Here is a 20,160-nt window from a genome sequence, read left to right on the forward strand (position 1 = left end):
GGAGGCATTCAAGATGAGGCTGGACAGCCATCTGTCAGGGATTCTTTGACGTGGATTCCTGCACTGAGCAGGGGGTTGGACTCAATGGTCTTGTAGGCCCCTTCCAACCCTACTATTCTATGATTCTGTGATAACTCACACACACATACCCCACACGCATACACACCACTCACTCATGCACACATATGCATACATATCACTCATGCACACAAACACACACATCACTCATTCATACACATGCACTAGTCCTTTAAACCCAACTCCTGTCCAGAGGCATGGCATCTGCTTTGTTCAGATAAAACCAACACACCTGCAAGGGTGGGACAGGGGACACACACACACACACACACCCATTACAAGTTGGGCAGGACAAACATTTGTGTTTTGCAGTGAAGGAAGCTAGGGTGTATACCAGGGTATCTAGACAGAAGAGTGGGTGCCAGTTTTTCTGCCTTGTGACCAGTCAGTGACAGGGAAAAGGGGTGTGGGGAATGGATAAATAGGTAAATTAGAGCCTAGGAATAACTTTTGTCAGACAGACAGAACTAGTTCCCTGCACATGCCAGTCACACACCAGGAGGATTAGGCTTGTCGTGTTGTGCAAACCCAACAAGAACCCTAAAACAGCCAATGGGTCCTGGGTGGCTTGTTACTCATGGCAACAAGCCACCCTGGTTGGGTTCACACAACAGAGCTGTTCACACAACACACCAACCCACACACAGACGTTGAGTGTGGGTTGTTATTGAACCGTGGGTTGCTTGTTGAACTGTGGGTTAGCGTGTTGTCTGAACCCAAGACATTTTCTGCAGGGTGGCTTGTTAACCATGCAGCGTGGCTTGTTAACCACCCTGAACAACCCAACAACAAACCATGGCTTCTCAAGGTGGCTCATAGGAGAAAAATAAGCCACACTGCATGGTTAACAAGCCATACTGTGGGAAATGTCCTGGGTTCAGACAACATGTCAACATAGGGTTCAAGAAACAACCCATAGTTCAACAACAACCCACACACATTCACTGAGCGTGGGTTAGCGTGTTGTGCAACCCAAGTCAACATGACAAGCTGCACTGTCGATTATGCTAATCCTCCCTAGTACACAATTGGCATGCATGACAGGGGAACTAAGCCACCTTGGCTTATTTCCCCAGCTGCGATGTTGCGAACCGGGCCTGTTTATACCTAATGGTCTCTACAGGACATAGAAAGCAAGTAAGGGTGCAATCCTGTTGAGATAGCTGGTCACCTCCAACTTCTTTCAAAGTCGGAGGTGGCTGCCTATCCAAGGCAGGGCAGCTGAAATACAGAGGAGACGATTCCTTCCGTGCTCTGGCTGCCCTCAAGTTTGCCTTAGATGCCCGATTCCAGGCTTTGAAGTGTGGCTTTGGGGAGGGGTTGGGAACGGGGCTGGAGACCGTTCTAAAACAGCTTCTGCAGTCTCCTCCCCTCTCCTGCCCCAGGAACGCCCACTTTTCACCCTGTCCATGTTCCGTGTTATGAGCACGGACAGGCATGGGGGAGCAGCCATCACGGTTCTCTCCACCCTGGCTACAAGGGGGAGGGGGCGGGGAGCACGGTTTCCCAGCTCCGAGCTCGTAGCACTGTCTACGAGCTCAGAGCTGGGAAACCAAAAAATCCTACCTCTCCCAGATGCTGTCTAAGGGACATAGGATTGCTCTCTAAGTCATGTATGAAGTTGGTTAAATCTTTGGAACTGTTCCCCGAAACAATCTGGAATTCATCTAAACCTTTTTTTCCTGTAGTGATATTTTTTTAGCGTGCTTTCAAGTTAACCAGTCCTGCAGACGATCACCCCAAATACTGTGCCAATAAAGTACCCCTCTTTGACTGCCCCCCAAGTGGCTCCCAGCATTTGGCCTTCCTTTCATCTCACCGGTAAACACTTCACATTGTCTCCAGCTTAAACTCAAACAGCTTTTCTCCAGGGCAGCTGTACAACGCTATGATTTCTAGCGTGACTCTGTAAACTGTATTCTGTTTACACCAGACTGATTTGTGCTGCGTGAGGCCCAGCTAACCAGCATGCAGTCTTGGATCTGGACTCCATAACGCTACCTCAAAAGAATGTTAATGCCATGGAAATCTGTGATGACATTACCAAGCTGTGAGCTAACGAAACACCTTCCTCATCCTCGCCAACCTCCAGTTTTGTACTGCGTGATAAAAATGGAAAGATGTCTTCCCCTTTCCTACTGATTGCTAGCAATGTGGTTTTCTGGAAAAATTTTAAACTGGAAAATTTTCTAGAACACTTCCCTACGCAAATTTGGGAAATTTGCATAGGGTAATTTGCATTAGAATATTTTTCAGTTTGCATTGGAAAAGTTCTCGATGCCCTACAGCATCTTAATTTTACTTGTATTTAGTAAACAACAAGGCTTTTAAAAGTACCCCATGTGATGGTTTGCATGGAAATTTCCATCCACATGGTAAAGCAAATGGGAGTCTTGTGCTGCTTTTGCACTGTTCTGCGGGAAAACTGCTAAAGACATTTTTATTTAAACAAGCTATTCCTGAATGACTAGCCACAGTTTTAACTTTATATAACTTTTTTATTCTTTTGAATTTTGATCCCCCCCACCTATTATAAACTGATATAGAGCAGTTTATACATTTTGCAAATAAATAAATGCATGTAAAATGCATCAGAGCAACTGGCTATTGCCAACTCAGTAGGCTTATGTATGATTTCTTTTAAAATATCTCAAAACTGGTTTGTTTTAAGCAACAGAGCTGGTGCTCTGCAGCAGGGCCTGTGGCCCTCTAGATGCTGTTGAACCACATCTCCTATCATCCCTGCCCATTGGCCATGCTGGCTGAGGCAGATGGGAGTTGGAGTTCAACGACAGCAAGAGGTCCCTAAGCCCTTCTCCAGAGAGTCCTTTAGGTGAGAAGAAGGAAGATGCTTGTACAAACCACTCCTTAGAAGCACGACAGCACCTGTGTCAAATTCTTACCCACAAGGGGCAAGGGCAAAAGGAAAATCAAATTTCCTTACCTCAGACATTTTGGGATTCCTGGAACTTGAGGGAACAAGCCTCCCTGCCTCTGGACGTGGAGCAGTAGCCATGGTGTAGGTTTCTTTGCTCACCTTTTGCTTGGAGCGCAGGAGTGAGAGGGCTGCTTTAGTGGATATACCAGGGAGGTTGGGATTATACAAACTAACGCACCAACTGGCGTACACCGAGGACCTTCGGTCAACTTGCTGGATGTGATTTGGCTTTATGTAATTTAAATAGCACCAACTGACATTAGTAGTTGTATGGAGACTGGGGAACTGAAGTACCTTCTTAATGTCTCTACCATCTCGCGACTTCTTTGAACTTTGAGCAGCCTCCGAGGAAGCTGCTGAGCCCGGAGGGTTTGCCGCAGGGGGTTCGACTGGATCTTTGGAATCTTCCTTCTTTACCATCTGCGGAGAATCCTTGTTTTGCAGCTGCTTGCCTGCCAGCTGTTTATATTCCTCTTGCCCCTCAAAGCTCGAGGCCTCGGACTGTGGCAAGGCAGGCCGTAGTGTACCCAGAGCTTCTTGCGGCTCCAACCGTTCAGGCGATATGTCAGGGGGCCTTTCTGCCTTGGCTTTCCTTTGGTTGTACTTCTTCCCTTCCACTGTGGCACTCGGTGTTGTCGCTATTTCCAACTTCTCCTCTGTTTCAGAGAATTCTTCTTCCTTCACTCTTTTTTGCTGCTGAGTTTCCATAGTGAGCTCCAAGCTCCCAGCCGGAGACAGCATCCGCTTGCTTCCTCCAACTGTAGATGGGCTCCCTTCGAGACCCAAGATGCTTTCGGAGGCAGAGCCCAAGGGAATGTAACTTTTCTTTTCCGACAGTGATAATGGCAGTCTCAGATATGGAGTCTGGAACAAGGACTTCTGCTCATCGGTGATCATCTGTGCCAATTCGAGACCGACGCCATGAACATTAGCTGTGCAGACGAAGGTACCCTTGGCCTGATAATCATCCAATTTTGGCAGGATGATGGAAGAGGCGCTGGAGTGGGACTGAGTGACCAGGATTTGAGAGAGAGTGGTATACATCGCGCTCCCATAGGATGGCATATTAGTCTGAATGCGGACTGGGACGACAAGGGACACCACAGGCTCTGAGCATGCGGGCACCACCAACTGAGAGATGGAGACAGATGCAGAGGGACTGCTTGGTCGGGTCAAAATATGCAATCGGCTCTCTGAGCCATAGTCTATGGATGGGGAGAAGCTGGGACTTCCTGCTGGTGGAGAGAGGCTGGATTTGAGTTGGGGCAAATGGGCACCAATCTCACTTGGCAACTGGAGAGCGAGCTGGGACTGAAGGGGCAGAAAAAAGGCAGAAGAAAGCGGGGGGGAGCCTGGGTAGTGTACAGGAAAAAGAGGTGGGCTCTGCCTGAGTGCCACATCAGCTGGGTGAGACATCAGCGGAGGGGCAATATGAAGTTGGCCTGGGTGCAGCAAAGCATCCTGCAGAGGAAGAGCTGAGCTCTGAAAGATGGAATGAGGTATCTGCGGAATGGAATATTGAGCAGAGAAAATGTCCGCCATGGCCTGGGTGGAGAACAGCTCTACTGACTGTCCTGGCTGTGGCAAAAGGTGCTGGAACGGCAAGAGAGAGATCTGTGGGGTCATGTACTGCTTCTCGTGAAGTGTCAGCCGTGGTGCAGGATGCTGGAAAACCTGGAGAGCTTCACTGTAGGGATGGGGGTAGGTGGGCTCAGAGCAGTCTTTTGGCTGAGCTTTGTCAGCTGGGTAGCCTCTGTGAGAAGAAGAAGAGGAGGAAGAGGAGGAAGGCGGCTGCTGATGGGGCAAGCTTGCGGCAGGAGATTTGCTGGAAGGCTGCAGCGATTCTTCTGTCTCTGTCCCTCCTTTGGGGCCGGGGTCTGGTTCATGCTCCGGATGCCTGGTGAGAGATGCCTGTCGGACCAGAAAACACTTCCTCCTCTCTGGTGGTGGTGGTGGTGGTGGTGGTGGCGGCGGTGGTGCCAACGTCATTGGAGGGTGGGATGTGGAAGCAGGAGAAGACGATAAGCTCCCGAAGTCAAACGATTTGCTGCGGGTCTCCGACATGGGAGAGGAGTGGGAGACATTGGGTGTTTGCTCGGAGGCAGATCTCCGCATTTCTCGGGAATGGTGGTGATGGTGGTGGTGGCTTGGCACTGTTAACATATGTGGGCCGATGCCAAGAGGTTTTGTGTGGGATTCAGAGGGCTGGGAAGCAGCTTCCTCTCGCTCAAATGAGGCTGAGTGGCTGGAAGCATGGGAGATGCTGCTTTCCTGGCTTGGGCTTCTGACTGACTCAAAACTGGACTCTCCAGAAGAGTGAGCTATTTCTGCTAGCCGTAGCCTCTTCTTTTTGGGTGGCAGTTTCTCTGCAGGAAGTTGTGAGAGAGACTGGCTCCTCTGTGGCCACTGAAATTCTTCTGTCTTTTCTGGCTCTTTTGGCGGAGGTTCGGGCTCCATTTCTGGCCTGTCAGGCTCTTCGGTGACCAAAATCTCAGGGACTTGGATGTTGGGTTGACGCACAAGCTTTGGCTGCAGGGAATGAGGTGGCCGGCCATGCTGGGCTGCTGGTTGAGATGTATATGGCAGCAGCTTTTCCTCTCCTTCTAAACCACTCAGCTGTTCTGTGGAATCAGACTTCTCAAACAAGCTTGTGTGTTGGATGACAGAGATCTCCTTTGAGGTTGTTCTCCTCTCCTTGCTTTCTGTACTAAAAGATGGTTTCATAGTCCTGGAGTGAAAACTTACACTAACATCAGAACGTGGCATAGACTGACTGGGATCTGCTGGTGGCTTAATGGACTCAGGAATTAGGTTCAAGGCCACATCCGTGGATTTCAAGCCACTAAACTGAGCAGCTCGGCCAGCACTAGAGGATGTTTCAGTCATCTCAAAAGCTGGAGGATCCTCATCATCCCCAAGACTCTTCTCTTTACGCCTCTTCCTCAGTGGAGTAAGCTCTAAACTAGTTCCCAGCTTATAATGCATCATCTGTGACCATGGTTCAGATTCCATAAAACCTTTCTCAGCTTCTGATATGGTATGAGAACTGGAAGAATGAGGCTTGGAGATCTGGAGTTCTGAACAATAATACTTTTTGTGGGCTTCGTAATTATCCCTTTTCTTATACCGAGCACCACAAATGTTACACTCGTACATAAAGCCTTTGGCTTTTGTGCCCTTCCTCGATTTTTTGGTAAGCTCACTCTCCTTGGTCTCTTGTTCCTCAGGAGGTTTGCTTTCTTTGCTTGCTGTGCTGACCTCCTCCGAACTATACTCCATTCCCAATGGTAGCTCAATGGCGGGCTGCCGTTTTAGCATTCGTGGGTGGGAAGACACCTGACTGCGGCTTAAGACCTCCGACTCTGCAATGTGGTCATCAAAAGAATAACTACCTCTAAAGGTATGCGGGGAACTCATAGTGCATGCAGCGGAAGGCATAGAGTGGCTTCGTAGGAGAGGCACTGTCTCTGTGGCACTGTGGGATTGCTGGAGTGATAGCAATGATTGTTCAGGCTTCATTTTTTCTATGTGGGATGTCAACGACTTTGAGGAATCAAGCTGGCTGCCGGAACCAGGTTTGATGTCTAACTGAAAGGGTTCTCTGTATGCACCAGACTTCGGAGATTCGATACTGCTCCGTCGAGACAAAGAACTCCTCCTTGGCTTAACACTATCTATTTCACTGGTATCCACAACAGCTTCGTTAATTGTAATCAACTTGGTGATATGTTCAATAACCTGCGTTCTAGGCACAGACAAAGGGACCGTGCTAGGTTTTTCTTCAGCCGACACCTGTGGAAATTCCTGGGTGGTGGCTGCAGCTAACATGGTAGTCCGTTGGCCAATCCTCCCGCATTTCCCAAAAATAATTTCTGCGTAAGATTTTGCATTGGTGTTTGGTGGGCTGATTTGCTGTTCAGCGCTCTCTGACCTTGAGAAATAGCCTGATTCTGTGCTGCCTTTACTGCCAGGGCTAAGAAAAGCCTGCTCCTCGATCACCTTCTTTCTTTCACTTAGCCGGAGAGCAAGCTTCTGTTTGATGGTATGCGTTTCTTCCGGTTTATGACTTTGCGGATGCTCCAAAGTTGGCTCCACAAACTGGCTGCTGTCATCAAGAGACTGGGACATGCTAGAATGGGAAAAAGAGCAGCTCTCCTGACTAGAGCCTTGACTTCCTGCCCCATGCAGCATCGTTTGCTTTTGCCTGGGTGACAGTTCTGCCAAATGGCCAGGCGTGGTCCTCGTCTCCTCTTCGGAATCCGTGCTTTCTCCTTCAGTAGGCTCTTCAAATTCCTCTCCAACCATCTTCTCCATTTCCAAGCTGGAAGGATACGACTCTGTGCTAGTCCCCGAAGACAGCCCAGCCTTGATTCGGTGAGCGTGAGATTTCCGGTGTTTATACAGATTGCTCTTGGTTTTAAAAGAAAAGCCACATGGAATACATGGATAGGGCCTCTCCCCCGTGTGAGACCGGATGTGTTTCTGGAGGACACTTGGCTTGGCACAGGGCCGGCTACAGTACTGGCAAATGTATTTGCCTGGTTTCTGGGGTTTCTTTTCTTTCTTGTGCCCTTCTTCAGAGGGTTTTAGGGAAACCTGTGAAGTGCGAGGGATGTAGACCTTTTGAACAGAGGGCATGTCCTCTTCGGGAACGATGGCGGAGTGGGAAGGTATGATCTGGCTGTGACTGGCATGAGGCCCAGAGGATGGAAATGAACTAGAGGGAACTGCTCGTGGTGGATCAACTAGCTGCCAAGTGGGCCCCTCAAGGACGTGTTCCTGCTTCCGGGGAGGCATGTATGCTGGTGACAGAGGGAGCTGCTGAAGTTGGGTGAGGTGGGATGGGTGTTCAAAAGCAGAATGCTTGGGTTGCGTTTGTCCCGTCTTCTCTTGGGCCTCCTCCCTTGAAAAATGCTGCTGCGATCCAACGTCCTTTGTGGAGCTACTCGGATACGTAGCTGCAGATGAAACACTGCCTTGGAAAGCCTCGCCTTTCACAAGCCTCTTCCTCGGACCTTCCTCACCCTTCTTTGTGCTCTTCTGACTTTGTTCAGGATCCATGACCTTAGAAAGGGGAGCGCAGTATTGAGAATTCTATCTGGGGAAGGTGTCGGCACACTTCATTTACAATGAAGGAAGGTCTTCTCTGCAGCCCCCAGCTTTGCCTGCATTTGCTATGAAGCCGGAGCTGCCAAAGAATGGCTGTAGATTCAAGATTTCAAAGTGTCACTAGCTGCTATTTGATTGTGGGTGGGGGGGAGGAACAAAAAGAAGGGTTGAAGGTTAACAGAGTTCACACTGGGAAAGCATGACAAACTACTTCAAAGCAGGAAAACTGTCCAAAACTTTTAGTCCAAATATTTTCCTTGTGAATTTTGTTGAGGCTTTAAACCGGGCCATTTTCGCACCATGGATGGTGGCAAGATTTCAAAGATGAGAAGCAACCCGCAAAGTGTCTCTTGTTCTTCTCTCATGCAAAACTTTGTAAACTGGAGACTCCCATGCTCCTCTTGTAACCAACTTCCTCCTCAGCTTGTAAAAACAACAACACAGCACCCAGTGGGATTGTGTGAGCACACGTGTGTGCGATTCTGTCTTTGTTTTTCCGTTCTTCCACTTCGGCATTCAGAGACCTTGAAAAATTGACTGCTCACATTTCTGAAATGACATCAGTCGGTGAAAGAATACACACAATTACTGCAGTTTGAAGTCATCATATTTTAAGCAATTCAATATTCAGACACTTTTATTCCTGCAAAAGGAGGGGGGGTGCAGGGGGGGGCAGGGAATCCAATCCACATGCTTTATCTGTGTGCATCATGAGATGTGCATCTGAACTTCAAACGAAGGTCTAAATTACAGATGGCACCGAAGATCCATGATCAAATCTTCCAACTTGTTTCCATGGAGCTTAAAAAGCAACCCTGAAGAATGGGATGGGGAGATTGGGTCAGGCCAGTAGCCCTGGCACGAGGGGGCATCCAATCTACCCCTCCCTTGCTGTTCCTTGCATGAAATCTCTCCTCTGCTAAGCTGCTAGTAGCCTTGATGGAGAGGGGGAAAAAAGAGTGAGTCAGGTACTGTTATTGTGCCTATTTTCCCACCCAGCAGCTTTGGGCAAGGATGTTTATGTCTTTCAATGGAGGAGACAGTGAAGAGGGGAAAGGCTTAAACAACCCCTTCACCAGGCATGCGCCAACCCCTCTCCCCTCAGTTGATCTGAAACTTTAAAAGGGAACATAGAGAGATCCAATCACTGCACTCCCAAGTCAGGAGAGGGTCCGTTAGGGCCAAACTAAATGTGACATGAATTGTGTGAATGCAACTAATGTTCATTAAAAAAAAAAAGTAAAAAGCAGCCACAGGGATGTCTGAGCAGGATCAGGACCACAGGGATGGGGAAGGAGAGTTGAACACTTTACCTCCACCACCGTGGTCCTCATGAAAATCACCTCTTTGAAGCTGTTTTTTTGTACTGGGGTGGGGAGGACTCTCCATTGCTGCCAATGGAGACATCCCTCCCAATGCAAATAGTGTGCGTGCGTTTGCGTGCACAATGATTTTCAGCAGAAACACGGTGGGGGAAGGTTTAAACTTTTCCCTCTCCATCCCATGCAGTTCCGATGCTGCTCAGACTTCCCCGGAAATATTCACATTTTTTAAAAGTCACATTAAGAATAGCCTTAATTCCAATTACTGTCACATCTACGATAGCCTCAGTCTAGATCTACACTACTGCTTTGTAGTGGTATTGAAGTGCACTGCTAACTGCTGGGGCACATGACACATTCTGTATACCACTATCATAGTGCTATTTCCTGCTTCTTATTCCACATTATCCAAAATACTGCAATGAATGTCACTGTGTGTCCTACAAGGTATAAATGCACAAGAGGGATATAGTGTTATCATGACGGGATCGTAATGATACAACACAAGATGTAGGTCTGGCCTTAAGTCTAATTAATGTCACATACAGGATAGCCTTAATTCCAATCCTGCAGATGCTTAACCATGGAATCTGCCCCGCTGGAGGCAGTGAAACTTGCTTCTGTGTAAGTATACATACGATCTGGCTTCTTGGCTGCATTGAACTTGGTTTCTTGCAGCTTAGCTTTTGTTTTTACATTAAAAGAAGAAAAAAACCCCAACACATAATGCAGCAGTAGATGTAATCCAGAAAAAAAACATAGCCAGGATGACCCCAGTCTGTAAATGGTCACCATAACAACATACTGCATTTGATTTAATGAAATTAACTCTCTTTTTTTCTTTGCTTTTTTTTTCCTTCTCCTGCAGCTGCTGCAAACTGAGACTTTATCAGTTGGACACTTGCATTTATCATTTAAGTTTTCTGATTAACATGAGAAACTTTATCCAACAAAGGAGCAAGGAGACGTTCTCTGGGGCTTGCATGAAAAGGAAGTAACAAGGGAAATGATCAAGAATAGGCAAGGCACAAATACAGAATCTGATTTCATAGTTGGTCTTATGAAGTCAGACTTCCAGAGGCCCGTTTGCATATTCAGTAGGACTTACTTCTGAGCAAACATCATCACAATGGGGCGGTATGGGAAGTGTTTGTCTTTAACGTGTTAGGTTTAAATATGTTTATATTTAATTCTTAATAAAATGCAGGTTGAACATATGAAGCTGCCTTATACCAAATAGGGCCACTGGTCCATCTAGATCAGGGTGCTGAACCTCTTTCAGCCCAAGGGCTGAAATTCTATTCCTGAGAAGCTCTCTGGGTGGGGCCTAAGGCAAAAGGGGCATCGTCAATGGTACAAGGGGTGGGGCCCAGAACACCAAACACATCAGCATATTTGTAGCTTACAGCTCTTGTTGCCAGTAACTAAGCCTTTTTCAACATTTTATTTATTTTTATTCATTTACAATATTTATATACTGCTCCACATCAAAAATTTTAGAGCAGTGAACAAGATAAAAGAATAAAACCCCATAATTAAAACAATGAAAACATTTTAAAAGAACAGATTCTGAACTTAATAAACCGTGGCTGTTCATTCAAGGAAGGCCTCTTGAAATAGCAATGTCTTCAGGAGGTGCCCAAAACAACACAACCCTGGCACCTGCCTGACCTCCAAAGGCAGGGAGTTCCACACAAAGGGGGCCACCACACTGAAGGCTCTTTTCCTGGTGGACTCCAGCTGGGCCATAGGTCTGTGTGGAACCACTAGGAGCGAGCCCTCCAATGACCTCAGTGACTGGGTGGTTTGGTGGAGAAGAAGGCGCTCTCTTGGGTCTCCTGGTCCCAAGTTGTTTAGGGTTTATACACTAGTACTAATACCTTAAACCTGGCCCGGTAGTGAATAGGCAGCCTTTCTCCCCACCCTTTTTAGAAGGGGGCAAAGCTGCACAAAAGCCAGGAAATCACCAAACCACTGGTGGTCAGGGGAAAGGGGTACTGCTGGGGTAGGGCCTTCTGGGTTATCCCAGAGGGTCAATTTGGCCTGTAGGCCAGGGTTCTGCACCTCTCACCTAGCTCAGCCTTCTTCAACCTGATGACCTCCAGATGCATTGAACTACACCTCCCATGGGGTTTGTAGGCCAACACATCTGGAGAGCACCAGGTCAGGTAAGGCTGATCTTGATCAGTATTGTTTACTCTGAGTGGCAGCAGTTGACTGCGGTAGCTACAGAGGCAGAGGGACAGACCCAAGTTTAAGCAAGTGAAGAGGGACTGTAGCTTAGTGGTAGAGAGCACGTGCTTCTGAAGCAGAGGGTAGAGTAATACTGAAGTCCTGCTTAGAGTAGACCCAATGAAATGATTACCTTAAAAGCTTTCTCTTGATATTTATTTATTTACTTACTTACAATATTTATATACCGCTCCATAACAAACACTCTCTTCCAACAACCTAAGAGACGACTTTATACATGGACTTCACCAGATAGTCGACACCGAAATCAGATTGACTACATCCTTTGTAGCCAATGGTGGCGGACATCTATGCAATCGGTAAAAACAAGACCTGGAGCTGATTGTAGTTCAGATCACAAACTTCTGATTGCACAATTTAGAATCAGACTGAAGAGAATAGGGAAGACCCACAGAGCAGTTAGATATGAGCTCACTAATATTCCTCATGAATATGCAGTGGAGGTGAAGAATAGATTTAAGGGACTAGATTTAGAAGATAGGGTCCCGGAAGAACTATGGACAGAAGTTCGCAACATTGTTCAGGAGGCGGCAACAAAAAACGTCCCAAAGAAAAAGAAAACCAAGAAGGCAAGATGGCTGTCTGCTGAGACACTGGAAGCAGCCCAAGAAAGAAGGAAAGTAAAAGGCAACAGTGATCGGGGGAAATATGCCCAACTAAATGCAAAATTCCAGAGGTTAGCCAGAAGAGATAAGGAATTATTTTTAAACAAGCAATGCGTGGAAGCGGAAGAAGATAATAGAAGAGGAAGGACAAGAGGCCTCTTCCAGAAAATTAGAAACATTGGAGGTAAATTCCAGGCAAAAATGGGTATGATCAAAAACAAAGATGGCAAGGACCTAACAGAAGCAGAAGAGATCAAGAAAAGGTGGCAAGAATATACGGAAGATCTGTATAGGAAGGATAATAATATCGGGGATAGATTTGATGGTGTGGTCAGTGAGCTAGAGCCAGACATCCTGAACAGTGAGGTTGAATGGGCCTTAAGAAGCATTGCTAATAACAAGGCAGCAGGAGATGACGGTATCCCAGATGAACTGTTTAAAATCTTGCAAGATGATGCTGTCAAGGTGATGCATGCCATATGCCAGCAAATTTGGAAAACACAAGAATGCCCAACAGATTGGAAAAAATCAACTTATATCCCCATACCAAAAAAGGGAAGCACCAAAGAATGTTCAAACTACCAAACAGTGGCACTTATTTCACATGCCAGTAAGGTAATGCTCAAGATCTTGCAAGGTAGACTCCAGCAATTCATGGAACGGGAATTGCCAGATGTACAAGCTGGGTTTAGAAAAGGCAGAGGAACTAGAGACCAAATTGCCAATATCCGCTGGATAATGGAGAAAGCCAGGGAGTTTCAGAAAAACATCTATTTCTGTTTTATTGACTATTCTAAAGGCTTTGACTGTGTGGATCATAAAAATGGTGGCAAGGTCTTGGTGGTATGGGGATACCAAGTCACCTTGTCTGCCTCCTGAGGAATCTATATAACCACCAAGTAGCAACGGTAAGAACAGACCACGGATCAACGGACTGGTTTAAGATTGGGAAAGGAGTACGGCAGGGTTGTATACTCTCACCCTACCTATTCAACCTGTACACAGAACACATCATGCGACGTTCTGGGCTTGATGAAGCCAAGGCTGGAGTTAAAATCGCTGGAAGAAACAACAATCTCCAATATGCAGATGATACCACTTTGATGGCTGAAAGAGAGGAGGAGCTGAGGAATCTTATGACGAAGGTGAAAGAAGAAAGTGCAAAAGCTGGCTTGCAGTTCAACCTCAAAAAAACCAAGATTATGGCAACCAGCTTGATTGATAACTGGCAAATAGAGGGAGAAAACATGGAGGCAGTGACAGACTTTGTCTTTCTAGGCGCAAAGATTACTGCAGATGCTGACTGCAGCCAGGAAATTAAAAGATGTTTACTTCTTGGGAGGACAGCAATGACAAATCTTGATAAAATAGTGAAGAGCAGAGACATCACACTGACAACAAAGGTCCACATAGTTAAAGCAATGGTATTCTCCATAGTAACCTATGGCTGTGAGAGCTGGAGCATAAGGAAGGCTGAGTGAAGGAAGATAGATGCTTTTGAACTGTGGTGCTGGAGGAAAATTCTGACAGTGCCTTGGACTGCAAGAAGATCAAACTAGTCCATACTCCAGGAAATAAAGCCAGACTGCTCACTTGAGGGAATGATATGAAAGGCAAAACTGAAGTACTTTGGCCACATCATGAGAAGACAGGAGACCCTGGAGAAGATGCTGATGCTAGGGAAAGTGGAAGGCAAAAGGAAGAGGGGCCGACCAAGGGCAAGATGGATGGATGATATTCTGGAGGTGATGGACTCGACCTTGGGGGAGCTGGGGGTGGCGACAGCCAACAGGAAGCTCTGGCGTGGGCTGGTCCATGAAGTCACGAAGAGTCAGAAGCGACTGACCAAATAAACAACAACAACCACATCGGAGAGGTGATAAAAGAATAAAACACGATATTAAAACTATTTAAGCATTTTAAAAGAAACGGATTCCAAAGGTAATAAACTGCGGCTGGTCACTCAAGGAAAGCCTCTCAAAATAACATATGACTGCTATTGTTGCTGTTACTGTCATTATCGTTGTTGCTGGTTTTATCATTGGCTTTAATTGATGTTTGTATTGTTTTTATCACTTTAAATATTTTAAGTGTTTTTATGTATTTTATTCCCATAAGCCGCCTTGGGAGGGTTCTGCCCTGAAAGGTGGCCAAGAAATGTTTTAAAGAAATAAAAATAAATTAAGTCCCATTTATTTATTTAATTAATTAATTTATATCCCATCTTTTTCCCTCCAAGTAACCCAAAGCGACGTACATACTCCTCTTCCTCTCCATTTTATCCTCACAACAACAACCCTGTGAGGTAGGTTGGGCTGAGAGTCTGTGACTGGACCAAAAGTTACCCAGTGAGCTTCATGGCCAAGTGAGTGGGGACTAGAACCCAGGTCTCCCAAGCCCCAGTCTAACACTCGAACCACCACACCACACTGGCTCTCATCCCATTCATTTCAATGGGTTTACTCTAAGTAGGACTGTAGTCGGATTCTACCCAGAAGTCCCAGGTATGATCCTTGGCATCTCCTCTTAAAGGAGTAGAAACCAGGTGAGATCACTTTCTGAAACACTGACGAGCCACTTGCAGACAGAGGACACATGATACTGGACTAGATGGTCAGTCTGACCTGGAATAAAGCAGCTTTCTTTGTTCCAAGATTCTAATTCTAATTTTTTTCTAATTTTTTCTGGAAGTAATTGCTAACCTTCAGTCCATGTACTGTGCTGTGTCATAGATAGTGGCTCACCTCCAACACCTCCGAGTCCATCGTTTCTATGGAAAGAGAACAACAGGTTGTGCCAAGTTTGTTTCACTTTTAAACAATCTGCAGGTAGTTTGCAAAGATGTGAAGACCGATGGACCATGCTATGCAACAGACATTTTAATAAACATTCGTGGCAACGTGTCACTCATTTCAATCGACCTGTGACAAATAGTGTTTTCTGACAACCAAACAATCTCTGACCCAGTTAGGGATGTCTGGATCAGTTTATTTCTGATTTGTCTCACATTCACGAGTTTACCCACAAGTCTGTTCCGTCCCGTTTCCGCATAAATCTGCGAATTTTTTTTTTTTAAATTAAATTCCACACAAAAATTGGCATTTAAATGTGTACTTAAATCCATATGTCTGAATGTATTTTCTCTCAAAATATGCATCTGTAAATGCACCTCGATGTGCTTTTTGAGCGAAGAACTGTGTCGGGACATGCGAGAAGTGCGGAAGCCAGTGGGAAACTAAGTTCCAATCCACACATTAGCTCGGGAGGTGCAGATCAGGTCAGTCCTTGTTGGATTTTGCAAAGACTGAATTCCTCAAACATCTCCAGGCCCACCCTTTAAATATGATGCACTCATCCCACAAGTTTGCACATTATCCATAGGGAGGACCATGGGGAATAGCGAGCTGGGGTGTGTGTGTGTGTGTGTGTGTGGCTATACTCTTTCTACAGCAGGGATGCTGTGCTGCTCTTTGGGATTTGTGATCTCTAAAGTACTAAAAGCTCGCCCTTGAGATAGGGCGATTTGGCAACTTTCTAACCAGCACTTCCAATGACAACGTGTCCTCTTTTACTATCCTCCTTTCCTCCCATGCCCTGTTAAGGCTCTGACTTTGAGTGGTTTGATGAGTCAACCTCAACTGTAGCAGGGTGACCATTCTCTATATGATGGGCTGCCAGAGGACCATCCTCTGTTTGAAGGTATCCTTTATTGGAAGGGCTGGCCTGTCCAATTTCTGTTTAAAGATAAAGAACTATAAAAACTGCTATTGCCCATCCACAGTTAGCACCTGAACAGCAGACTGAACAGGCGGGCACTCAGGTCACCTGGTTACAGTCTTACGGACTATGGTGAGATGAACTGTATTCCTATTGAAATTAGAGCTGTGTGCAAATGGCCTCTCAAAATTCCCCAGCGTATTTGTCGGCAGAGAAATTGAGGGGACAATTTCACCGAATCTCTCCTCGGGGAGGAGAAATTCTCCAACAGTGTCTCACAGAGAGGGCTTACCACTGGAAGGGGTTGTAGCACAGGTTCTTCCTTTTTTCCTAAGGGTTTTTGGTTTATTGCACTGCTTCTGTAGGTGGCAACAGCATCAACTGTGGTGAGGCTTCCACTCTTCTGAGGCAGGATTTTGAATTTCTTTTTTGAGCTTACCTAACCACTGTGAAGTGGACGAGGGTGCTGTGTGTGTTTTCTCTCTTTATTACATATCTTTCCATTGGCCTGCAGCCTCCCAGGCCACCTGCACTTTCTGAACTGAAAAAGCCCCATGGGAGGCATTGCCTCATGATGTCTTCCTCGTGATGGCTTTCACTGAAGTGCAGGAAGCCAAGAAGTCTACAGACTGCTACAGAGATGACTACACAATGAAAGACAGGACACTTATGCACACTCCTCAGCCACCTCATAAGTCAGATATGCACAAGAACCCCAAACCCAACACATGAGAATTTCTCTGAAATTACTCCTTTGAATTTCTTTTCCAAAGCAACTTATTTTCTATCAAATTGAATGAGAACGGTTGAAAAAAATGCACGACAAATTTTTGGCACAGCACTAACTGATATTACAATCATTATTTCTAAATTTGCATCTATAGCATAAATTGGCATATGTAAATGTTATGCGAAAGGAAGCCCTCTTCTTGGGTGATACATGTCCTCTTTTTTGGTGATTCACAAGTGGCCAGCCTGTTTGTTGCTGTACCCTTTTATCTGTGGCTTGATAACAGCAGAGAAATCAATACTTCCCAAACTCACACTATGGTACAAAAAACTACAGGGGCTATGGTTGAAAAACTGGCATCCCTAGACATACGGATTGTAGACCAACACATCTGGAGGGCAATCCTACCTGATGGAGGTTGTTCATTTCCTTCACAACAGCTTTTGAAGCAGGGCGTGTTCTTGAACTGGCTTTAACAGTTCCCCTTTAAAGGTCAGTTTACTAATAACACCAATACCACTTTTTTCAGTTCAACACTAGTAACCAATGATCATTATGAGGGTTAACCTTAATATTGTAATATTGACTCTAATTGAAAATTAGAACTAGAGCTGTGTGCAAATGGCCTCCTGAAATTCGCCATCCTATTTGTGGACAGAGAAACTGGGGAAATATTTTCAGAAATTTTAGCTCAGCTGTAAATATACACACATGCACACGCACGCACGCACGCACACACAGCACTGCATTCTTGGTAAAACACATCAAGCAGACTAAAAACATTTCACCAAAGACCTCCAGAGAGTAAGCAAACTGAACGAGAACCCTGAACTCCAACTACAGTGCAGCAGCCAACGCACACGCGCGCGCGCGCGCGCGCACACACACACACACACACACCTGCTCCACTTAATGGCAGGAGAGTAGGGAATACTTACAACAAAGTTGATTATTCTGTGGCTCTAATGGTGTTTGTTCTTTTTAAAATGTTTTTGCCCAGGGCTTAACCCAACCTGCAAAACAACAAAAAACACACGCCCATCAGAGAAATGCATTTCAAATGAAACCACGTAGGTAAGACTTGGGTGCCTGAACAAAACCCCTCACCTGGTAACCGATGTCAAAATATAGGTTCAGCTCATCCCATAGAGAAATGCTTCACCCCACATGGTGAGTTTACAGACGCTAGGCCTACCTGCATAAAACCCTCAGGTGGGGGAAATGAAAAAAATCACAAGATTGACACGTACCTCTAAAGACCGTTTCACAGAACACGAGGAGGTGCCTTAAACCAGATCAGACCAATTTGCATGAGCGCAGGGTGGTAAACAAGCCATGGTGAATGTTCACCACCCTGTGTGTGCCGGTCACATCCCGGCTGATTCACATAATTATCCTTGCCAGGTGTGGCTTCTCATGTTGCCTGAACTCAGAGAGGGCGGTCGGGGTGGTTAACAAACCACCCAGAACCCATGGACTGTTGTAGGGTTGTGGGATGGTTTGTTAACCACCCCAACAAGCCACACTCTCCGAGTTCAGATGACACAAGAAGCCGTGGCGATGGGGGCTTGAATTGGCAACATGACATTCATGAGCGCCACAACCACAACCCACTGGGCTAATAAGCCACGGTGGGCTACGATGTTCATGAGAACCAGGTCTCTGTGTCCATCTAACCCAGTATTATGTACTTGGACTGGCAGCAGTTCTGCAGGGGCTCAAGCACAGCCTGCCATCTGGTCCTTTTAAGTGCAGATGTGGGAGAACGCTCTCGCCCCCTTCTGCATGCCAAGCATTGTCAGCTACTGCTGAGCTAGAGACCCTCCCACTAAGACAGGGGTGGGAAACTTTGGGCAGCTCTGGGGGCCACTTACCACTGCCAGGACCCTTTTGCAGGCCACATTCCTGCCTCCACCACAAATTTCAGTGGTATGGCAGCTGGGGCGGCAGGAGCTGCATTAGAGGAGGGGGGGGTGTCACATGTGGCCTGCAGCCATGTTATGTGTATATGTATTTATTTATCTGAAGGATTTTTATGCTGTTCCTCAGCCAAAAAGGCTCCCAGGGCTGCTTACATATAACCAATTAAACAAGGCAGTCCCTGTCTGCTGGCTTACAATCTAAAGAAGACATGACACACAAGGGAAAAGGAATAGGGAGGGAAGAGGGGGGAAACTAAATCTTTCAGTGGGGCTGGTGGAATGGCCTTGCTCTCCCTCTCATCTCCTTCCATACAGCCTGCTGGAATGACAACGGTCGAGGGAGGAGGAGACTTCACAAGGAAAGTCTTCAGCTGGGCCGGCGGAATGGCCCTGCTCTCCCTCTCATCTCCTTCCATACAGCCTGCTGGAATGACAACGGTCGAGGGAGGAGGAGACTTCACGAGGGAAGTCTTCAGCTGGGCCGGCGGAATGGCCCTGCTCTCCCTCTCATCTCCTTCCATACAGCCTGCTGGAATGACAACGGTCGAGGGAGGAGGAGACTTCACGAGGGAAGTCTTCAGCTGGGCCGGCGGAATGGCCCTGCTCTCCCTCTCATCTCCTTCCATACAGCCTGCTGGAATGACAACGGTCGAGGGAGGAGGAGACTTCACGAGGGAAGTCTTCAGCTGGGCCGGTGGAATGGCCCTGCTCTCCCTCTCTTCTCCCTCAGCTCGGCCTGCTGGAATGGCTCCTGGTGGTGATGGCTGAGGGAGGAGGAGCCTTGTTGCCCAGCCCTGTGCTAAGGGGCTAGGACTGACTTAAGCGAGGGTTTAAACCTTTTGGTGGGTCAATGGTCTGTGTCCTTCACAGCCTGGGCTGCAGAACATCTAGCCCTGCAGAAATTGTCAGCCTCTTGGGGGCCATGGGGTCTGCTTTATCTGAGAAGTAAGTCTGCAGCAGCCTTCCCCAACCTGGGGAATCTTTTTTTTTTTTTTAAGTAATGATAAAAAATAAACAAATGAGCAACCAACAGCCCTCAGAGGGAAGCAACTCTTCTCACTCTTTTGCAATAAGTGCAAAAGACCTCTCTCTCTCTCTCTCTCTTTCTCTCCGTGCCTGTGTTTAAGCCGTGTGTTCCTGAAACCTAGGCTTTTAAAGGGTCCAGCTTCTCTTACGTTACTTTTTAAACATTACTTTCTCTGAGGTAGCTAGAAGACCAGTGAAGGACTTTGTATAGCACTTTCAGTATAACCAACTGTCTACTGCAGAATGGAAAGGAATGACTGACTTTCCTCCAATGCTTTTTTAAAACCATTTTTGCTCCAGAATTAAAAGGCTTATAAGTAGCCAAGTCTGCCACAACGAGGCAAATCTCAGGGGACTTCTGGACCAATGGCTTCACCAGAGCTACACAAAAGCTTCCCAAGCATTTTCCTTGGTAGAGGTCAATGCAACAATCTTTATTGTTGCTCTGACATTTTTCAGC

The 20,160-nt window shown here is 46.6% G+C and overlaps 1 protein-coding gene across 1 annotated transcript in view; it reads right to left on the reverse strand.

Moving 5' to 3' along the window:
* The window catches only part of HIVEP3 (HIVEP zinc finger 3), a 386,475-nt gene that overhangs the window by 79,421 nt on the left and 286,894 nt on the right, over nucleotides 1-20,160 (reverse strand). The window contains exons 4-6 of the mRNA XM_084815566.1: nucleotides 17,691-17,765; nucleotides 15,008-15,075; nucleotides 3,023-8,674 (exon numbers count right to left, since the gene is read on the reverse strand). Coding sequence (XP_084671692.1) covers nucleotides 3,023-8,077 — 5,055 coding nt within the window. The 5' untranslated portion in view covers nucleotides 8,078-8,674; nucleotides 15,008-15,075; nucleotides 17,691-17,765. The remainder of the gene's footprint in view (nucleotides 1-3,022; nucleotides 8,675-15,007; nucleotides 15,076-17,690; nucleotides 17,766-20,160) is intronic.

Source organism: Heloderma suspectum, chromosome 10 (assembly GCF_057233095.1).
Source record: "Heloderma suspectum isolate Gila_16-S chromosome 10, 16-S_ref, whole genome shotgun sequence".
Taxonomy (NCBI): Eukaryota; Metazoa; Chordata; class Lepidosauria; order Squamata; family Helodermatidae; genus Heloderma; species Heloderma suspectum.